The 18,929-nt window shown below is 39.8% G+C and overlaps 1 protein-coding gene across 1 annotated transcript in view; it reads left to right on the forward strand.

Moving 5' to 3' along the window:
- The window catches only part of TAF1B (TATA-box binding protein associated factor, RNA polymerase I subunit B), a gene marked incomplete at both ends in the record, with an annotated part of 43,153 nt that overhangs the window by 12,352 nt on the left and 11,872 nt on the right, over nt 1–18,929 (forward strand). The window contains 2 exons of the mRNA XM_079550225.1: nt 472–571; nt 18,752–18,899. Of these exons, the coding sequence (XP_079406351.1) occupies nt 472–571; nt 18,752–18,899 (248 nt within the window). The remainder of the gene's footprint in view (nt 1–471; nt 572–18,751; nt 18,900–18,929) is intronic.

Here is an 18,929-nt window from a genome sequence, read left to right on the forward strand (position 1 = left end):
CAGACTACAGAATGTAATTATCAGAGTTGTGGTTCTGGGTGTGTGCTCATAATTCTCTGACTCCCCCCTCCCCCCGTTGCCTCACTCACAACAGAAGGTGTTTCATCTTCATTTTGTAAAATTTACTTCTAGCATTAACGTTTTGAAAGAAAGACAAGAAAGAAAGCAGTTTCAAAAACACAGGAGCTGAAGAATGTGCAGAACAAACTGTACGCAAGCCTGCTGATTGTAAGCTTGCTGTGGTAACATCACCATTCGTCAGTCATAGCTGAGCTTGAATTTAAAGGCCCGTTAAAAGGATGGAACTGATGTTCATCCTGTGGAGCATTTAGGGGTGTGGAATTCAGATAGTATTGCTTAGGCAGTATAATACAGACGTTGTTTTGAACCAGAAATTGATACATGGATTAATTGTAGAACAAACATGCTTTTGTTGTGCTAACTGCTGTTTGTGTTCGCTTTTTTACGCAGGTTTGTTGTTGAAGGTCATATTCCATATTTCAATGCTTATCAGCACTTTCCAGAGAAGATGAAGTTATATGGCCTTGATCTTAGGATCTTTTGTGTGGAGGTAATTTTTTTTTTTTCTTTGAATAATAGATTAAAAAAAAAAAAACAACCAGCTGATTTATCTCGTGGTATTTTAATTTTTGATTAATGTACTAATAAATTGATTAAATCTATTCTTACACTGTAGAATTCAGGTTTCACATTATTGGAGTCTGTGCAGAACACAGTTCACTCAGAGACCTTCCATGCTTTAATTGTTAACCAGTCTAATTAGGCTGATTACCTAAGTTAAAACAAATTCAGTAAGTACTTGTTGAGAAAAAAGTATTCTGAACTGCTGTTGGAATGTTCAGAAATAGGATTTGGTTTCGTGTCTGAGGGCTATGTGGTATTTGTGTAAAACTACCAAAAAACCTTTGTCTTCATCCTTTGGATTTGTGCCTCTCAACGTGGTTACACAGAACTTGAGTTTTGGCCCCAGCTAAATCAAAAACAAACAAAAATCCCACTTGAAGTTTTTGCGTGAGCTGTAGCTTGTACCACACCTCAGAATATGAGGTCTGGTTTGCAGAAAGGAGATCACAGTTGCCCAGGGAGGATCCCAGACGTTTTTGACTACGTGATTGGGCTGAAAATTGCAGAAGAAAACATCAAGGTGTTTCCTAGATCTTATGTTTCAGAACGATCTTACTTCTCATTGCAACACAGAGATTGCCAATCGTTTATCCACCTGTATCCAGTTTTGACATCTGAGTTTTGAGATATTCAGGAGACCAGGTGGTTGTCCTGGAGCAGGAAGTCAGATTGTGCAATACTCTATCCTCAAAGCACAGCCTATGTTTTTTTCTCCTTGGTGTTCTGTATATGGTATTCTGTAGACAGTTATGCTCCATGTCTTCTCTGATAGTGACAGGACAAGAGGGAATGGCTTTAAACTAGCAGAAGGGAGATTTAAGTTAGATGTTAAGAGGAAGTAATCTACTCAGAGCGCGGTGAGGCTCTGGCACAGCTGCCCAAGAGCTGTGGGTGCCCAATCCCTGCAGGCACTCAAGGCCAGGTTGGGTGGGCCCTGGGCAACCTGAGCTGCTGGGGGGCAGCCAGCCCATGGCAGGGGTTGGGTGGGCAGGCTGTGAGGTCCCTTCCAACCCAACCATTCTCTGATTCTGTGGAAAAACTTTTTATCAAATTATGGTCATTAAAGCATCTTACACGCCCTCTTACATGCCTTGTTTTTCATGTCATTATTTGTTGCATTTCAAGTCTGGTGAATGCAAACTGATAATATTTTCAAAAACAGCTGTTTCACTAGGTTATTCAGTAGTTGTTTGGGTTTTTTTATTATTTTCTTAACCATTTTTTTAGTAAATTTAATTGTTTCCTGTGCTGGCTGACTGCAACCCAAATTTTAATCAAGTAGTAGCTACATGGTTGCTTTAGATACAAAATCATAATAAGCTACTGTCTTATCAGTTAAACATAGATGAATTATAACTCAGTAAGAGTCACCATAGGTATAAGTGCTTTCAGTGGCTTAAAAAACTATTTTCAGTAACAATTTTCCAGGTATCCAGCATAAAAATTCCAGAATTTGTGCAAGGTTGAAGTTATTAGAGCTTTAAAAAATAAATGCAATAGTTACTACAAGGTGAGTTGCCTCTACTTTCTATCTACACAGTTGTGTGTGTATGTCCAACATTTTTTACTCTTACTGTTATTCAGTTGGTGGAACTGAATGCATGGAACATAGCTTGCCTTAGCATTTCCAGCCAGTCAGTGTCAGTGCTGTGTGTAACGCAGGGAGTGAGTCTATATCACCGATAGCATTTCGTTGTCTTACTTGCAATTTAGGAGTTGGAGGTGATGAAAGAACGTCGTATCTGTCATGGGAAGAGAAGCTGAGGGAGCTGAGTTTTTTTTTATCCCTAAGCAGGGGCTTCATTGCAATAAAATGAGTAAGTGCTCAATAGGGAGGAGCGCAGATGGAGTCAGACTCCTTTCACTGAACATCAGAAACAGTGGGCAAGACTCAGTGGGCACATTTTGGAAAAACAGGAGCTTTAATTTAAACATAAGATTTTCTAATTTTTTTTTTTGTACATACTGCAAGGGTGACTGAACACTGGAACAAGCTGCCCAAAATTACTGTGAAGCCTCCATCTCTGGAAATGCTCAAAGCCTGAGTGGACATGGTCCTGAGCAACCTGCTGTAGTTGGCCCTGCTTTGAGCAGGGGATGGGCTCAGTGATCTCCAGGGATCCCTTCTGATCTCCAGTGTGCTGTGATCTTCATGGTGTAGCATGCCTTGTATTCTCTGTCACATTTTCAGTGTAGGTGGCAATTAAATTATGCAGGATTTAGTAATGGAACAGCTAATAAGAAGGGTGTTTTCTGTATTTTTGCATTCTGCAAAGGGTGAGCTTTGCTTAAAACCATCCACAAAGGTTTTTTTTGGATACCTTTAGACAAATGTGTCAGTCTATAAGAGGAGATAAGCACTATGTGACAAGTATTTTACGAAGGATAAAAGTTCTTTATTCAAGAGCTTTGTGTAAAATGGGAAATGAGTTATTTATTTTCCATACGTATTCATTTTTCCCATTGCTCTCCTTTTAAAGCCTTCATTTCATCACACATCCTGTGCTTACCCCTTCCTCTATTAAAATCATGCGTGTTAAAAGTTAGCATTTGAGAAGTGGGTTTTATCTAAAAGTACGTTCATGGGGCAAACAGCGGCAGTAGCAGGATGCTTCTTAGTTCTTAATTCAGAATTTCTAAATTCCCAAGACAGCAGAAGAAAAGGAAATGTTCATCTTCTGCTGTGGGGGGGGAAAAGCTTTTTGCTAAAGCAGACTAATAGCAGTCTCCATAATACTTGGTTTTTTTCTTTCTTGATGACTTCTTTTATAGAGGAGATCAAGGATTTTTTCTTCCTATTTGCAATTCAGTTAACTACAGTTAATCCCTCTTAATCTGAAGGCATTTGCCAGTAGTTAATGCATCTTTGATGAACAGTCATCTCTTTTAGGTGGAAATCATTTTTGTTTCCTTATTGCAGAGGTTATTTACCTTTAAAAGCCTGCTAGTGTAGGACTTAAAACTAGCTTGTGTGTCAGTGGTAGTACATATAAAGCTCTGTGGCAAATTTGATTTCAGCTTTTTTTTTTTTTTTTGATAGCATTTGTCCTCTGGTGAAGCACCACACCAATTTATTCTTTTTTCCTCCATTCCTGCTTGATTGCAGGTTGATATTTTATTATTATTTTGTGTGTCTGGGAATGATTTTTGGTTTGATTCTCAGGTTATTGACGCGCACGCAAACTTACATGTCTATAGGTAAGCAGATGACTCCCATGACTGTTGTGCAACTTGATTTACCAAAGTATTGAAGATAACAGACACGTCAGTTTGTAGTATGTGCTGTGTGGAGCAGGATAGGTGTAGCCTCATAAATAGCTTTCAGGTCCGGTTGTTCTGAAGAGCTCCTGGAATGGCCTTCATATTAGACGCACGAGTATCCAGGCATGGCGAGGAGCCAGATGTGTGACCTTGGTGAAGTTCCCTTCCTTCAGTCTCACCTGTGGCATTCAAATAGCTCTTTTCTTCCTGAACCTGTTAAGAACAGGGTTTTTTTCCTAAGGGGTGAAGGACTAGGAGAGAATAGATGGTCAGTGAATGTTGGTCAGTCCTGTTCAGAGGGCCACTGAACACTTCACTTTACAGAATAATGTTGATATGCTTTGTGGCCTAGGACTCTTCAAATCAGTTTATTTTCTGGTCGGTTTTAATTTTGTTCTTAATTGTCTTCACCTGCTTTCATCCTTGATTTCTTCATCATTGCTTCCTGTACTATACTGAGTTGCTGTGATTTGTTCTGTGTCAGTAATTCTGGGCAGTTCTCCATTGTGTTCGGTTTAATAAAAATTTTGATTCGTATTTATGATCTGATGTTGGCTTTGATAGGAAAAAGAAAAGCTTGAAAAGCAGTGCATATATTTGGTGCCCTAAGAAAAGGTGTCATTCATCCCGAGTCTTCCTTTCCCTCAAGTAAGGAGTGCTGGTGTTGGAATAGGCGCCATAGTGTATTCTCAAGTGTGGTGGAAGACTCTTCAGCTCTTCTCAGAATGTGCTTCTTCGGTGCAGAGAGTTTTATTCTGTGATTCTATGATTATTTTTTTTGAATTAGAGGAGTGCGTATCTTGCACACCTGCACGCGCACATCCTCTCTAGCTTCGATTATTATGTTTCTGTCTGCTTTTGATTGTGAAAGGCTTGCTGTAAGCAATGGCAGGCAAACTTCTCTACACTGAAACTCTTTGAGTCTTGCTTTCTTCTTTTATAGCAGTCCATAGATTGCATTGTCTTGCTGTTCTTATGATTTTATTTCCTTTTATTTTTTTAATTCTTAGCAGTACTTTTGTATCTATGTGTGTCCATTATATTAAAGACAGTTGTGTTTTGCTTCTTTGTTTTGCGTGTGTTTTTTTTTTTTTTTTCAGTGGAGCAGCTGTTTTTGTGTTTGAGGTGTTATCATGAGTCCCCCAGTGGATTTCTGCTGCCTTTTTATTTATTTGCTCCCCTTGTATCAGCTAGCTTTCCATAAACAAGGAGAATGATCTTTTCAGAGAAGCAGCACCTGTAGATCTCCTTGTTGGAGCTGAAGCTTCCGCTGGCTCTCTCCTTGTATGACCTTATGAAGGTTGTTTGACTTACAGGGTATTTTTAGCTCCCATTTTTCCCATTGTCATTGTACTATTTTCTTCAGAATCCATGCCAGGCTAATCATTGTAGAGTTCCTGCATCTTCCCGTTTACATTTTTTAATATTAATTTTCTGTGTCCTTTGATCTTCAGAATTTCTTAAGATATTTAAAAAAACAACATTTGTGTTTCAGAGAACTCCTGAGCTCCTCGGTTATTTCCTTGAAGCTTCTTGTGTGTAAATTTCCTAGGCCTATCCTTTGTGAAATACTTCATTTTATCAGATACTGCTTTACTTTTTTACAGGCATAAATTTTCTCTGCCTTCCATATTATTTTAACAAGATGGATTCTTGTTCTTCTTCCAGATGCAGAACAAACTTTCTATTTATTCCTATTTGTTTCATGGCTTACCTATTTACCTTGAAATTAAAGGTTCTTTTGGTGATGGTGGATATTTTTTTTTTTGTCTACCTTCTTTGCTTTGTATGGCTTAGTTGCCTTCACCTTTCATTTAATTGCAGAATATCTACAATGCTGTTTCTTGCCTCTTTTATCCAGGAGATTGTTGTTGAGTTGTGCGCCTCCTGTTATGTTCTCCCATTATCTCAAAAAACCAAGAGCTGTCAGGCAGTGACCAACTGATGCTGCGTTTGGAGAGGCCTAAAGTACATCCTTTTAAGGCAGGAACTGGGGATTTTGGTATATTTTACTGTTATAACTGAGAACAAGGTTTAAATTTGGAATTTGTATCATTGTGCTGCTCAATGTTGGACCCCTTTGCTTCCAAGTTTGCGATGATGCCATAATGATAATCTCTTGTCTTACAGCGTGGCTACGTGTTGCTGACTTTTACCGTGATGGCAGATGTCAAAACCTCAGATTTTGCCCTTATTTCTAATTATTGTGATTATAGGCAAAATTATGATGGGAATACAGTTGTTAATGCTTGTAACCTGTAGACATTTTTTGCCTTGTGACCATCTAATAATTTAGTTGCTCAGTAAGAGCTGTTTTGAATAAAATAGGGTTGCACCACACATGCATATTTGAATCAACTCAGCATTGTTCAAGCATAGTAAAATCAGTTTTGTTTTGTAAATTTAGCTGACGAGTTTAAGAAGTTTAATACGCCTCCTGGTTTTGATTTCCCTGTGAATATTGGGGGCAGAAGAACTGACGATTAGCCTGGAGGAAAGTATAAAATAGGAGGATTTCTCATGGGTTAAGAAAAGAAAATTGCTAAAAACTTTGATGGTTACCTGCTGTATGCAACAAAAACTAGAATTTGGCTGTAGTCTTGAGGCTTTAAGGATAATGGCTCAATCTTAGAACTAATTTAACATTTATTCCTCATTAATTTCTAATAATCTTTGTCGAAGTGTAAAGGAGTTAGTGTAATTTATGCTATTAGGATTGATTGAATAAAGAAGGTATGCTATGACCAGAGGTAGAATCACCATTACAGGTTTCTTAAAAACTAGTTTTTTGTGTTTATGGTACTGAATGGAGAACGTTCATCACTTAGATATCGAACTTAGTCTATTGCTCAGCTTATTAATGCTGGAAACAGTTGTTTGCATTTACTTGTAACGTACTTTGAGCTCCTTCTGTTTTCTTTCTTGAAATCGGGAGTGTATCACACATTGGTGAAATATTTTCTTGTGTTTGAACTGCCTAAACCTAGACAGATAGCATCTGCTTTTGGAGGCTTTGGAAAGCAAGTACCTCTCTCACTTACATTCTCATTAGGTAGCTTAAATGTAGTTTCTTGATGTACATCACATGGAACATAGGAGAGAAACTGTTAGTAGAGCATTCATTCTTCTCTCTTTGCAGACACTCAGCCCATCTCCTCAAGAGCTGGACAAGCTTGTGGAGCTGGTGTGCTGATTTTGCTCATGTGGGTCGTTCTTCCCACGTGTGCTAAGAACAAAGATCAAGTTATTTTTCATTGTTCTTTTAAATACAGTAAAAAGAAGAGAGTTACTTCTCACATAGCAAAGTAGCTGAGCGGTATTGTCACATGGGAGATGAGATCTGTACTCAAACCCCAAGAGCACAGAGAATGATGCATTGTCTGTGAGCACTCTTAGTGGGAACGGCTGCAGAGCACACTGCTGCACCTGCCGTGGTAGGAGCCAGGGGGTTGATGTTCTGGGTGAACTGTAGTGGTGGCATAAACTCATACAAAGCCAAACTGACCACTGAAGAGCCTTAGAAATCTCATGGTGATTATTTTTAATATCGTTAAGAACTAAGGGTATTTATCCAGCCCTTCAGGCTAATTCCTCCACGCTCGTTTTGTTCCTTGATTTGTACCCTAAGCTGGATGTAGCATAACTGAGCAAATGATATTTCATACTTTGGGATTGTTTGATATCAAAGATGCTATTTCTGGATCTACAATTTCATCAGCTTAAAAGCAGATGGATTAACATTTGCTTCATTACAGAGTTTCTGTATGTTAATAGAAGTTTATAAACTTGACAGTGTTTCTTAACTGCTCGTGTTTCTTTAGTTGTGGGTGTAGATTGAGTCTCCTAATTATAGTACTCTTCTAGGAGGGGTAGATGAAGTGAATCACTGTTTTAGGGCTTTATGATTTTTGTCCCAATGTCTAAGGAGGAGTGAAATTCCTCTGCCTACTTCTGTATTCTGAGTATTTTATGAGGTCATTCAACAGAAATTCTTGCTGAGGAAATCATGGGGGTTGGAAGGGGCCTACGTAGATCTAATCCAACCCCCTGCTAAAGCAGATTTCCTGCAGTAGGTTACACAGAAAAGCATCCAGACAAGTTTTTAGTATCTCCAGAGAATGAGATTCCACAGCCTCTCAGCCTGTTCTGGTGCTTCGCTACCCTTATCATCCTCTGGTGCTTCGCTACCCTTATCATCCTCAGGCACCTCTCCCATTCCCCAACACCTTTCAAAGGTGATAGAAAGCTTCTTGGCAGCTCAGCACTTTTGGGTGCATGCCATTGGGATCCATAGATTTGTGTGTCTCAGATTTGCCTAGATGATCTCTGATCGGATCCTCCTCAACAAAGAAGTCTTCCTTTCTACAGTCTTTCTCTTATCTCCAGGGTCTGGGACTCCTTAAGGGCAGTCCTAACAGCAAAGACTGAAGCAAAGAAGGCATTCAGTAACTGTGCCTTCCTTCTCAGTGTCCTCTGTTAACAAGACATCCACTTCATTCAGCAGCAGACCAACAATTTTCATAGTCTTCCTTTTGCTGTTGACATACTTACAGAAGCCTTCCTTGTTGTCCTTGACCTTCCTAGTCAGTTTTATTTCCAAGGCGGTCTTAGCCTTCCTCACTGTATCCCTGCGTGCCTTGACAGCATTCCTATGTTACTTCCAAGAGACCAGACCTCTTTTCTGCTGTCCATGGACTTTCATCTTCCATATGAATTTTTCCATGAGCTGCTAGCTCATTCATGTGGGTCTCCTCCCACCTTTACCTGATTTCTTACTCTTAGGGATGCACCAATCTTGAGCTTGGAGGAAGTGATGCTTGGATGTCAGCCAACTCTCTTGGACCCCATTACCTTCCAACGCTGAAACTCATGGGATGCCTCCAAGTAGGTCCTTGAAGAAGTCAGGGTTGGCTCTCCTGAAATCTTGGTTGGCAATGCTATGTATTGCCTTGCTTCTTCCATGCAAGATCACAGAATCACAGAATAGCCAGGGTTGGAAGGGACCTCAAGGATCATGAATCTCCAACCCCCCTGCCACATGCAGGGCCACCAACTTCCACATTCAGTACTAGACCAGGCTGCCCAGGGCCCCATCCAATCTGGCCTTGAACGGCTCCAGGGACGGGGCACTCGATTCCGTCATTGATGTCATTGATAAAGATCCTGAATTCCACTGACTCGTAGTCACTGCATCCAAGGATGCCCTCAGCCTTCATGTACCCAACCAGACCTTTCCTGTTTTTAACAAGGTCCAGTAGCACTCCTTTCCACCACTTGTGTCAGAAGGTTACCTTCCATGCACTGCAGGAAACTCCAGGACCATGTGTGCCTGATAATGTTGCTCTTCTGGTAAATATCAAAGTGATCGAAGTCCCCCATGAGAACGAGACCCTGTGATTGTGAGCCTACTTTCTGCTGTCTGTAGTAGGCCTACCGTTTGGTGACTGATTTGGCATTGTTAATTTGATGGGTGATAACAGTGCATTCTCTAAGTTGACATTGACATCTAAATTAATTTGACGTTGCCATTTGGAAGTTTATTGATTAAAATGAGCATGTTGATAAATTAAGCCATTGTCTACTCTGAAGATGGTTTTTAAAATAAAATGGTCTGCTGAGCATTTTTGGAGAGTTAGCCTTGTAGAAAAATTGTGGTATGGAGGCAAGTAACCTCTTCTGTGTTGCAAACAGCTTTGAATGAGTTGGAAAAAAAAACAACAAAACCCGCTACCTTCTTAACCAGATTTCTCATGCAAGAAAACTGCTCCCTTCTGCATCTACTAAAATACATAATCTCTCAGCTTGATTGTTATGAGAATATAGATAAAGCAAATACCAGTTTGAAACTTCTAAGGTTTTCATCCTATCCAGCAGTTGACTGATGTTATTTTGAGACTACTGGGAGAGAAGAGTAGGAAATAAAGACATTATGTGGGAAGGAGAAAAACTTAAAAGACAGATACAGTACAAGCTTTGTTTTTTTTGTGTGGCATCATTATAGTGGGTAAAGATCACAGTGGGCAAGCATTGCATTTAATTTTTGCTCTTCTTTAAGAAAAGACTGTGATTCATTGACCCACAAGCTTCAATTAAATAGAAATATATTTTTCTCACCAATATCTTCTTTGTGTCCAAGTACACCCATAAGGTGTATCTGAATCAACAGAAATGCCCATTAAGTCTGTCTAATAGGAAGTGATTTTTTTTCAAGTAGAAATGTTTTAATGTTCTCTGGAAGCTGATATGATCAATGTTATGTTCATGTACCAACCTTAATTTAAATATCTGCATGATCTTAATTATACGGGTTTCTACAATTCCTTCATGGTGTTTTCAAGCATGCAGCTGTTTTAGTCCAGCTATATTAGAATTATTTTCTAGTAATTCCTGACTTCTAATAAGGAACTGTAGAATGAAGCATTGTTAATGTATAAATCCCTCATACTCCTCACGCTATGGAATTCTGGTTGGATTGATTTGTTGGTTGGTTTGGTTTTGTTTTTTTTGCTGCTGTTGGTTTTGGGGTGTTTTCTGATTTGTTTGGTTGGTTCCTTTTGTTGTTTTTTTTTCTTCTTTTTGTTTTGGTTGTTTGTTTTGTTTTTCTTACCCTCTCTCAAAAAAAAAAAAAAAAAAAAATCCCAGGAGAACAAGAAGATTTGTGGAGTGACAAGGATGATCAAAAGCAGATACAGGTTTCCTAGGCAAGAAACAATTCAGTTTATCTACTTACCTTTCAAGTTAAAGAATGGTGATGGTTTATTTTGTTCAGACGGCAGCCATTCTGAATCTCTCCCAGTATCGCTTCTTTGGAAGCACTAGACAAAATTTGCTAGTCTGCTGGTTCAGAATCAAACAGCAGAGAATTTTTCTTTGTGTATCTTGTGGATAATTGGTGGAACTTATTGCTGTCAGACATTCTGGGTGCTAATAGGGTCAGAGAGTGACTGGACAAGGCCCACAGAAGAAAAGGCATGCAGAACTAGTAAGTGTTGGCTCAGCCACAAACTGTGTGAAGCTGGACAAAAAATTGGGAAGGTGTCCTTGTGGCTTACTTAGCTCTTAAATTCCTTCCCACTCATCTCTCTTGCTTGCTGCTGGACACAAGGCTAAATAGATCTTCTTGGATAGAAGTGGTACAGCCACTTTTTGTTGCTGTTCTGGGATTAAAGTTAGGGTTTCAATTTGTGGGTTTTGTGCTCTGGAGAAACTTTTTTGGGATGGTGAAACTTTGTGAGATAATTAATGAAAACCAGCTACTTTTCTTCCCAACACTAGGAGCAGGAAAGAGCAATGGCACAAAATCTGGCCTAAAAATGTGGCAAGGTAGAAGTGAAAAAGATAAGGTAAAAGAGAAAAAGTGAGGGTAAATAGTGGGTCTTCTGGGAGACAGGTGTTTTTACACGTTACTGGTAATACTTCTAAACAACCTTCTGTTCGTTTCTTTTTGGCTTTTAAGATAAGCATAAGTCTTGGATTTGTGAACAGATTACACTAATACAGTCTTACTTTCACGTCTTTGAATTGTGACTAAGATTATAAAGTTGAGTGTGCAGATTTTAGGAATTACTGAAGGTATTTGCAAAGTGTGCTAGGCTGTAGCTATTAATCATTTAATCGCTTACTGTTTCTATAACAAGATAGCGTTGCAGTTTAATGCACAGAAAGTCATGAGCTGCTTGTCTGTCTTTTCCTTTTCTTCACCTAACGTGGGAGTTTAAGCCTGCTTTAGCACGTGCTAGGTAAAGCCAGCACAGCTGCAGAACATTTGCTCTGTTTTGTCCTTGGGTGCTCATCAGGTGCTGTGGTGGCTGTTCTGCTCAGGCCGGGGGTAACGGGGCACTGCTGCTCCCTTACTGTTGGGACCCCAGGATGGAGAGACTTCCCCAAGGCAACACTGTGCACCTGGGGTACTACCATGAGTAACCCTCAAGATTTCCTAAACCCTGTGGAGCTGTCACCTTGTTTAATAAGTTTTTCTTTCACGCTGCCTATTCAAAAGGATTTCGTACCACTTCATAATCTGATCCTGGCTAATACCCATGACTTCAAGTCATCACACATCTCTGAGGAAACCACTGCCCTTGGGATTGTTTTGCAGCCTGGATTTTGGTGCACTGTGTGTTTATATTTTAGTTTGAGTCTGAGTCAAACTGAGGAATTGCTGATGAAATCGATGAATTAACTCATGAATGCAGGTCAGTACGTTCGTTCTGTTTTCTTCCAGAGTGTTCAGTCATAATGACAGCAGCTTTCTGCTTCTGGGATGTGCACCCCCTAGGCTTGTTTGTAGCTGAGCTAAAACTATTTACTGAGGTCCTTTTGCAAAATCCCATTTTGTCTGATGTGGAAGGATCCCCATTCTCCCAGTTGAAATTTGAATGAGCCCTCTGATTTTTGTTTTTAATGGCAGCTCTTGAAGGAATTCAAATTGACACAGAAGCCAGTCATTCTTGTTTATTTTTAAAAATCTTCTAAGAGGTGGAGAATTCCAGCCATACAAATTCTGCTAATCAGCCATGCTGCTTTTACTTTCCAAAACAAGCAGCAATTCCTGCTTTGGTCTGCAGTGCTTTTGCCATACTCTGTAATCTTAATTTGGGGGGTTCCTTCTCTCTGTTATTTGTTTCCTTTCTTTCTTTCTTTGTAATTTTGTATTCTTGTTCACTTTTAGCAGGTGCATGTACTACTCGTTCACAAAAAAAAGAATAGTGCAGAATGGAAAGAATCAAGGGCGAGGCTTTTATTTAAAAAAAAAAAAAAAAAGCTGAGGAGGAAGTTCACTGCTGAAAGGGTTATTGTAATCAAGTTTATCACGGGAGCTTGCTGTTGTGTAACAGAAACTCTAGCTTGTCCATACCTGCCTTCAAGCATTACTTAATGAAGAAAGAAAACAAACCTACTAAAATATTTATGAAATTCAATAAAATCTGTTCCTGAAGTCCTGTAGCTCAATATGTTTATGACAGTTCAGTTCCCTGCTGGATTGCTCTCTCCATTTATAGAAAGACCACATTTTTTAGAAAAATATTGGTTGCTCAGATTTAACTTGAGCATGAGCAGAGCAACATTCGTGCACGTCTCCCTGTTGGTTTAATAATATTGAAACTCATTTATTCAAAAACCACTTTAGCCAGGAACTGCCTAATGAACAAGGCAAAAGTAGGATATTAAAAAGCCTGCAATAGAGCCAAACAACTTTTTTTTTTCAGTAAAGGTACACTGTTGGGGGTTAGACTAGATGATGTCCAGCCCCTATGTTTGTGTGGTTTCGTGATCTGTGCTGAATGCTCAGTTAGCTCTTTCTCTTGCATGTAGGTTGCTGGCTCATCATTCACGTACCATTCCTTGATTAAAAACCGCCTGCGTCAATCCCATGCAGTCAAATATCCTAGCACGCCTAGAATTAATTCTCTCAATGTGTAAACATTGTTTATTGAGCCCTCTTCTAAAATGGATCTTTTCTCTACAACAATCCTCAGTACCAACTTCAAGCATATCCTATGTCTCTTGCCTTTCCTAGCAGAACTCTTGCACGCCATGTATTTTTCAGCAGTTGTACGAATGGAGCTGTAGCAGTTTCACCTGCCTTTGTTCTTCCTGTCATTTGGTTCCCTTTTAATAATTCCAGGCACACCCTTTGCTGTTACATCAGCATCTGTATATGATTCATGGATATCAGTGTTTGAAGAACTGCATCTGCTCCTTTCATCCACACTAAAATGGTGGTACCAAGCCATGCTCAGTGCCAATTGAACCTGGTCCTCTGCTTCCGATGATGACCTAGGGAGGGATGAGGGAGCAGTGGTTCTTCCTGGAATCCTTACACGTGCACCAGCAATTTGAGACTGAGTCAGTTTTGTACAGCAGTGGTAATGGTCCCCATCCTCTAAATGGCCTTTGTCTCTGGTATATACCCTGTACTCCAGCAAAGAAACTGTTCATACAGAATTTAGCTTTACTCTGCGTGGAGTCTAACTGCAACACAGCTCTCTACCTTAGTTTGGCCATGTCACTTAGGTGGGAAAAGAATGTTATCTATTTCTGAAGGTTTTATTAGTGGTAAAACATTAAAGTGCACTTAATTTGCGTGTGATGGTTATTGCAGTAATTTCATGCTGCTGCAGGTGGGGTGATGATGAGGCAGATAGATGTTATGCAGAAGGGGGAAAAAAAGACACAAAAAATATCCATCAGTAGGATTTGTTGGTGCGTATTTGAGTGGGGCAGCCAGATTAGTACAAGTGCACAAGAATAGTGGATTGGTGAGGGCAGGACCCCAGCATGGGGAAATGAACTTCAGTCATCTTAGGAGTTTGGGCTTTCCAATCACGTTAGGTATCACATAACAATTAGGTCACAAGGTCATTCAGCATTAAATACTAGTTTGGGTGTACATTTCACAGCTGATTTGTTTATTGCCTTTATTGGCAGTTCTTTGTGCAGCCTGGTGGGCTGTATCCTACCCAAGGAGGGGAGGACAGCTTTCTGCTCCAGAAAACGAATGCAGCTCAGCTGAAGTAGCTGAGTAGCAGAAGCAAAGCACAGCGTGACAGGCTGTGCAGAGCACTTGCTTGACTGCTGTGATAGCTCATTTTACCTTAGCTAGTTCTAAAGCTAGCTTGGTTCCTGGCAGTGTATGTCTCAACGCAGGCTTTGTTCAAAGGTGTTTACACACATTAGAGTACCCTCTTGGAGTGCCCATTTGTAGTACTCTGATGGGCTTATTAACTTCTAACTAAATATCTTCTGTTTTATGGACGTGCCTTGCTTTAATGAACCAGCTTCTGGGTTCTGTTGCATACCCTCTTATCCAAGCTTCATAACTGGATGTTTTCCAAATCTTCAGGTTAAACCCCTTTCTTAGTCCATTTCTTGAGAAGTTTGACGCAGTTTTTCAAATTCAGGCTAGACTGACTCAGTCTTCTTGAAAGTGATGAGGTTTGCTGATACTCAGATAATTCCAAGCGTATCTAGACTACATTTCAGAGATCCCCAACAACCTATAAAAAGCCAATAATGAAAAAGGGAAGTAGATTCCAGAATTAAATGGCTGTTAAAGGAATCTCATAGAAGGATGTCTGCTACTGAATGCAAGCAGCACAGGTGAAGGTAGAGCCTCAGAAAACATGCAGGTATGGGAAGAAAAGAATCTTTGGGAAATTTGTGATTAAATGGATGATGAAGGGAACTGTACTAGGGAAAAGTACTGGAAAGGAGTACGATAGGGAAAAAGAAAAAGATATAAGAATTGAAACAACTCTTCAATTCTTTTCAGAAAGATAGAACATATTCACAACAATATAAACAGAACTGTGAATATATAAGTAATTACTCCTGATTTCTTGTCCTGATACAGGAGGCGAAAATTGTCTATACAGTCATCTAAGAAGAGAGTCAGTTAGACCACATTTGAAACAAGAAGCTGTGGAGCCTGCAAGTGAATCTAGAAAGTCAGCCAGTTGTATACTGTTTTCTACTTGTTGATCAGCAACATCCTGATACTGTCCAAACAAGTAGGAGAGGCTGCAATCTTGGCTCACCCAAAACAATTACCTGCTGCTGTGATCTGATTATCATGTAAATAGTTTGGCTCACCTGCTTCTGAAAACCAGGTGGTTCTTTTCTAACACGGGTGAAAAATTTCATGTAATTTTGAACGATAAATGCAACTAATTTAAATAGTGTAATGAGTGTATATTATAATGAAAATCTTATACTAGATACATCTTTACCAACTAAACATTATGTATTCTTCTTCCTATGCAAAGCTGGAGTTGGGCAGAGAGAAAAAAGAAAACCATAAAGTAGTAGTAATCTTCCACGCTGCTTTCTGTAGAAGACCTGAAGTTACCTTGTTTGTCATGTGTGAGAATGAGGTACAAAAGATTTTCAAGACAATGCTGTTAAGAGAAGTTCTCAGTAACCTCTGTACCCATTCTGGACGAGTTATGGGCTCTGTCAGCATTGTTGATCAGTCTTGAAGAAATTCCAGCTTGCGAAACACCTGAAAGGGCTATCAGATGGCATGACTTTAAAAGGGTTTTCTGTCAGTCTTCCTGAAATTATTAAGTGCCCTCAAGGGTTTGTAACTGAGTTTTATATGTGGAGTGTTTCCCAGGTTCTCGAAACAAAGTGAGAGCTTAGTAACTCCATGTGCTGATGGACTGGGGAGTTGTCCTAGTATTTAACACAGAAACACAACTGCAAATAAGTAATGCAAAATCTTTTAATTTGTGATTGGGTACGTGAAAGTTGTACTTCGAGAATGTGTGGCGTGTGGTCTAATCCTCTCCTGTCCAGGGACTCCTACCTTGGGGTTTAACCATGAGCTGCTGGAGGCTTTGCTTTCATTGAAAGGAAGCCCCAGCTCTGAAACTTGCTTTCCTAGTTGATTTGTTGTTTTGGGTTGGTTTTTTTGTTTTTTTTTTTTTCAGCTTGTTTTATCACTTCGTTCGTTTGTTTTGGTGGAAAAGATGCATAGCTAGGTAGAAAGTGATAAAATTTATCAATTTGAAGGCTACCTGGGTGTAGGCCTGGGCAACCTGCTCTAGGTTGGACCCAGTTGGTCCACGATTGAATCAGATGACTTCCTTGGCTCCCTTTGAGCCTCAGCTATGGTGTTGGTCTGTGGCTCTGACGGCTGCTGCTTTGCTGTATTTTGCTTTTTCCTAGTATCGTTCTGGTATTTACTGTGCTTGTTGTGTGGAATTTGGGTGTTCTGTTTGTTTTAACCCTCCCAGTTCATACAAAATTTTGCAGCATAAGGGATTTTCTGTATGAAATCAGACCTCCTTCAGAATTAGGCAGGTGTATGTGGTGACAGATAAGAATTTCCAGGGCTAGAAATGCTCTCTGGTCTCTTCAGTCCTAACCTTCAAGCCTTCCAACTCTTTGCTGTGATGTGTCTTGCTGGGATGTGATCTGTTAGGTTCAGCTTACACCTACAGCCCAAAGCTCAGGCGATGGCTGTGTGTTCCTGGAAGCACGGGGTTCCATTCATCTTACTTTGTTGTAACTCAGCTCTGCATTGTAGAGGCACGAGTTGTGCAGTTGTGCATGTGGAGCTTGAGAGCTAAGCCTTGGGAAGCAGTAATTGATTTGGTTGGTCTCTGTGGTGGATTAGTGTGTCCTAGAGCCACGTGTCCCAGTTGTGTTCACATCTCTTTATGAACATAAATTGATAACTGTCTGTTTGTTTACACCCTTTTAAAAAGAGCCAAATGATAGCTCGTGTTGTCCCTGGGACCTGGAACCTAGGGCTGCCTCCTTAGCCTGATGTGGTGAGAAGAGCTCATATAAAAAGTGATAGGACCTCAAATTAAGAGCTACGCATCTTAAAGCAGCTCTTGTTTAATTTAGGCTTCAGATAACCTCACTGTTCAGTGTTTGAGAATGGGAATGCTTCAAATGGCTGAATTCTCGGTGTCTTTATTGTCATCTGTGCTGTGCGATTAAGAAGCTACTAATTCAGCTGCTGTTCATCCAACGCATTTCCTTTGTATCTAATTAGGTACATTACTTATGCGATGCTTTTATTTGAATCGCCTGGGACTTTCATTTTTTTCCCAAATACACTGGAGAAAGGCGAAATCGGCTTCAGGTTTTGTTTTGGTATTCAATTAACGGCTGCTCTTTTAAGAGGAAGGGAAGCACGGTGAGCTGGAGCTTTTGCAGAGGTCCGGCAATGCGTGTTTTTCTTGTTTCTCAAGATAGTCATGTAGAAGCCTAAGCCACTTTTTAACACCATTTAGAAAATCTAATGAACAACTTCCTAACTGTTACAAGAAGTTGGCATGTGTAATAGTGACAGCAGGGTTATTCGTTTACTTAAGCATTTATTAATGCAAGTCTTAACTGCAGTCTGGGGGGAGAGCACTTAAAAAAAAAAAAAAAAAGTATGGTAACACTCCAAGACTATAAAATGTGAACATTGGCTACATAGCTTATATTAAAAGAAAGGAAACCAAATGATTGGATAAAAAGACATTACTTCAGTCTTACTGTTGTCATAAACATGATTGCTCTGATCTCAGTCTGGTCTATAAAATCCAGAATTCATATAAAACCCTGAATTCATTATTGATCAAGGAAGTTCTGAATCTGTGTGCAACGTGTAAGCCTCTGCTAAATTCCAATTAAAGGAAAGTACTTAGCTGCTCTGAAAGTAATGCCTCCTATTTATTTCTGTGGAAATTGCAGTGGAGCATAGTAACACAGATAAAGTAGATGCTCAATTACAAAACACTATTTTTCAGTATAGTCATCACTATTAGCTATTAAATTCCATTTAATGATAAGAAATATATTGTTTTCTGCAGTGCAGGTAGTGAACCACTGGAATAGCAGGTCAGCCACGCAGTTGTAGGTAGTTGTCATCTTTGGAAATGCTCAGAATCCAACGGGACACGGTCCTGGCCAACCTGCTGTAGCTGAGCTGAGCAGGGCACTGGGATCAGATAGTCTCCCTCCCAGCCTCACCCATTCTGACTCTGTTATCTCTTACCTCTTAAGACATTTCATCTTCTATTTAATTATTGTTTTTAAATGCATTTTCAGTCTTGGAGTGTCTGGAAATGTATTGATCCCTTCACTAAGAGGGCAGTGGCTTGTCAGCAGTCTGAACAGCAATGTTTTATTGGCATTATATGCATTTTACGGGCTTTAAAAATAGCCGATGTTTCTCTTTGCAGTACTGCAGTCTGGCTCCATTCTCGCACATGTGTTCAGTCATGCAGAGTGCTGAAAGAATGCAGTGTTTCTGTATTAAAATAGAAAATTCATTATTAAAATTAATAACAAATACACCAACACAAATACATAACACACTCTTAACTCTGTTTTGCAGTCATGGCCTGTATACGAAGAAGTCTACAACAAAATGGTCGAACTTGCAGCATTTTTAGATCTGCCTCGTTTTCCAGATATAACAGACAACTGCTTTCTGCATCCAAATGTGTTGTGCATGAAGTACATGATGGAAGCTAATTTACCTGGTAAATATTTTCCTTAACCTGAACCGATAA

This window comes from Tetrao urogallus (assembly GCF_951394365.1).
Source record: "Tetrao urogallus genome assembly, chromosome: 2".
In the NCBI taxonomy this organism is placed as follows: Eukaryota; Metazoa; Chordata; class Aves; order Galliformes; family Phasianidae; genus Tetrao; species Tetrao urogallus.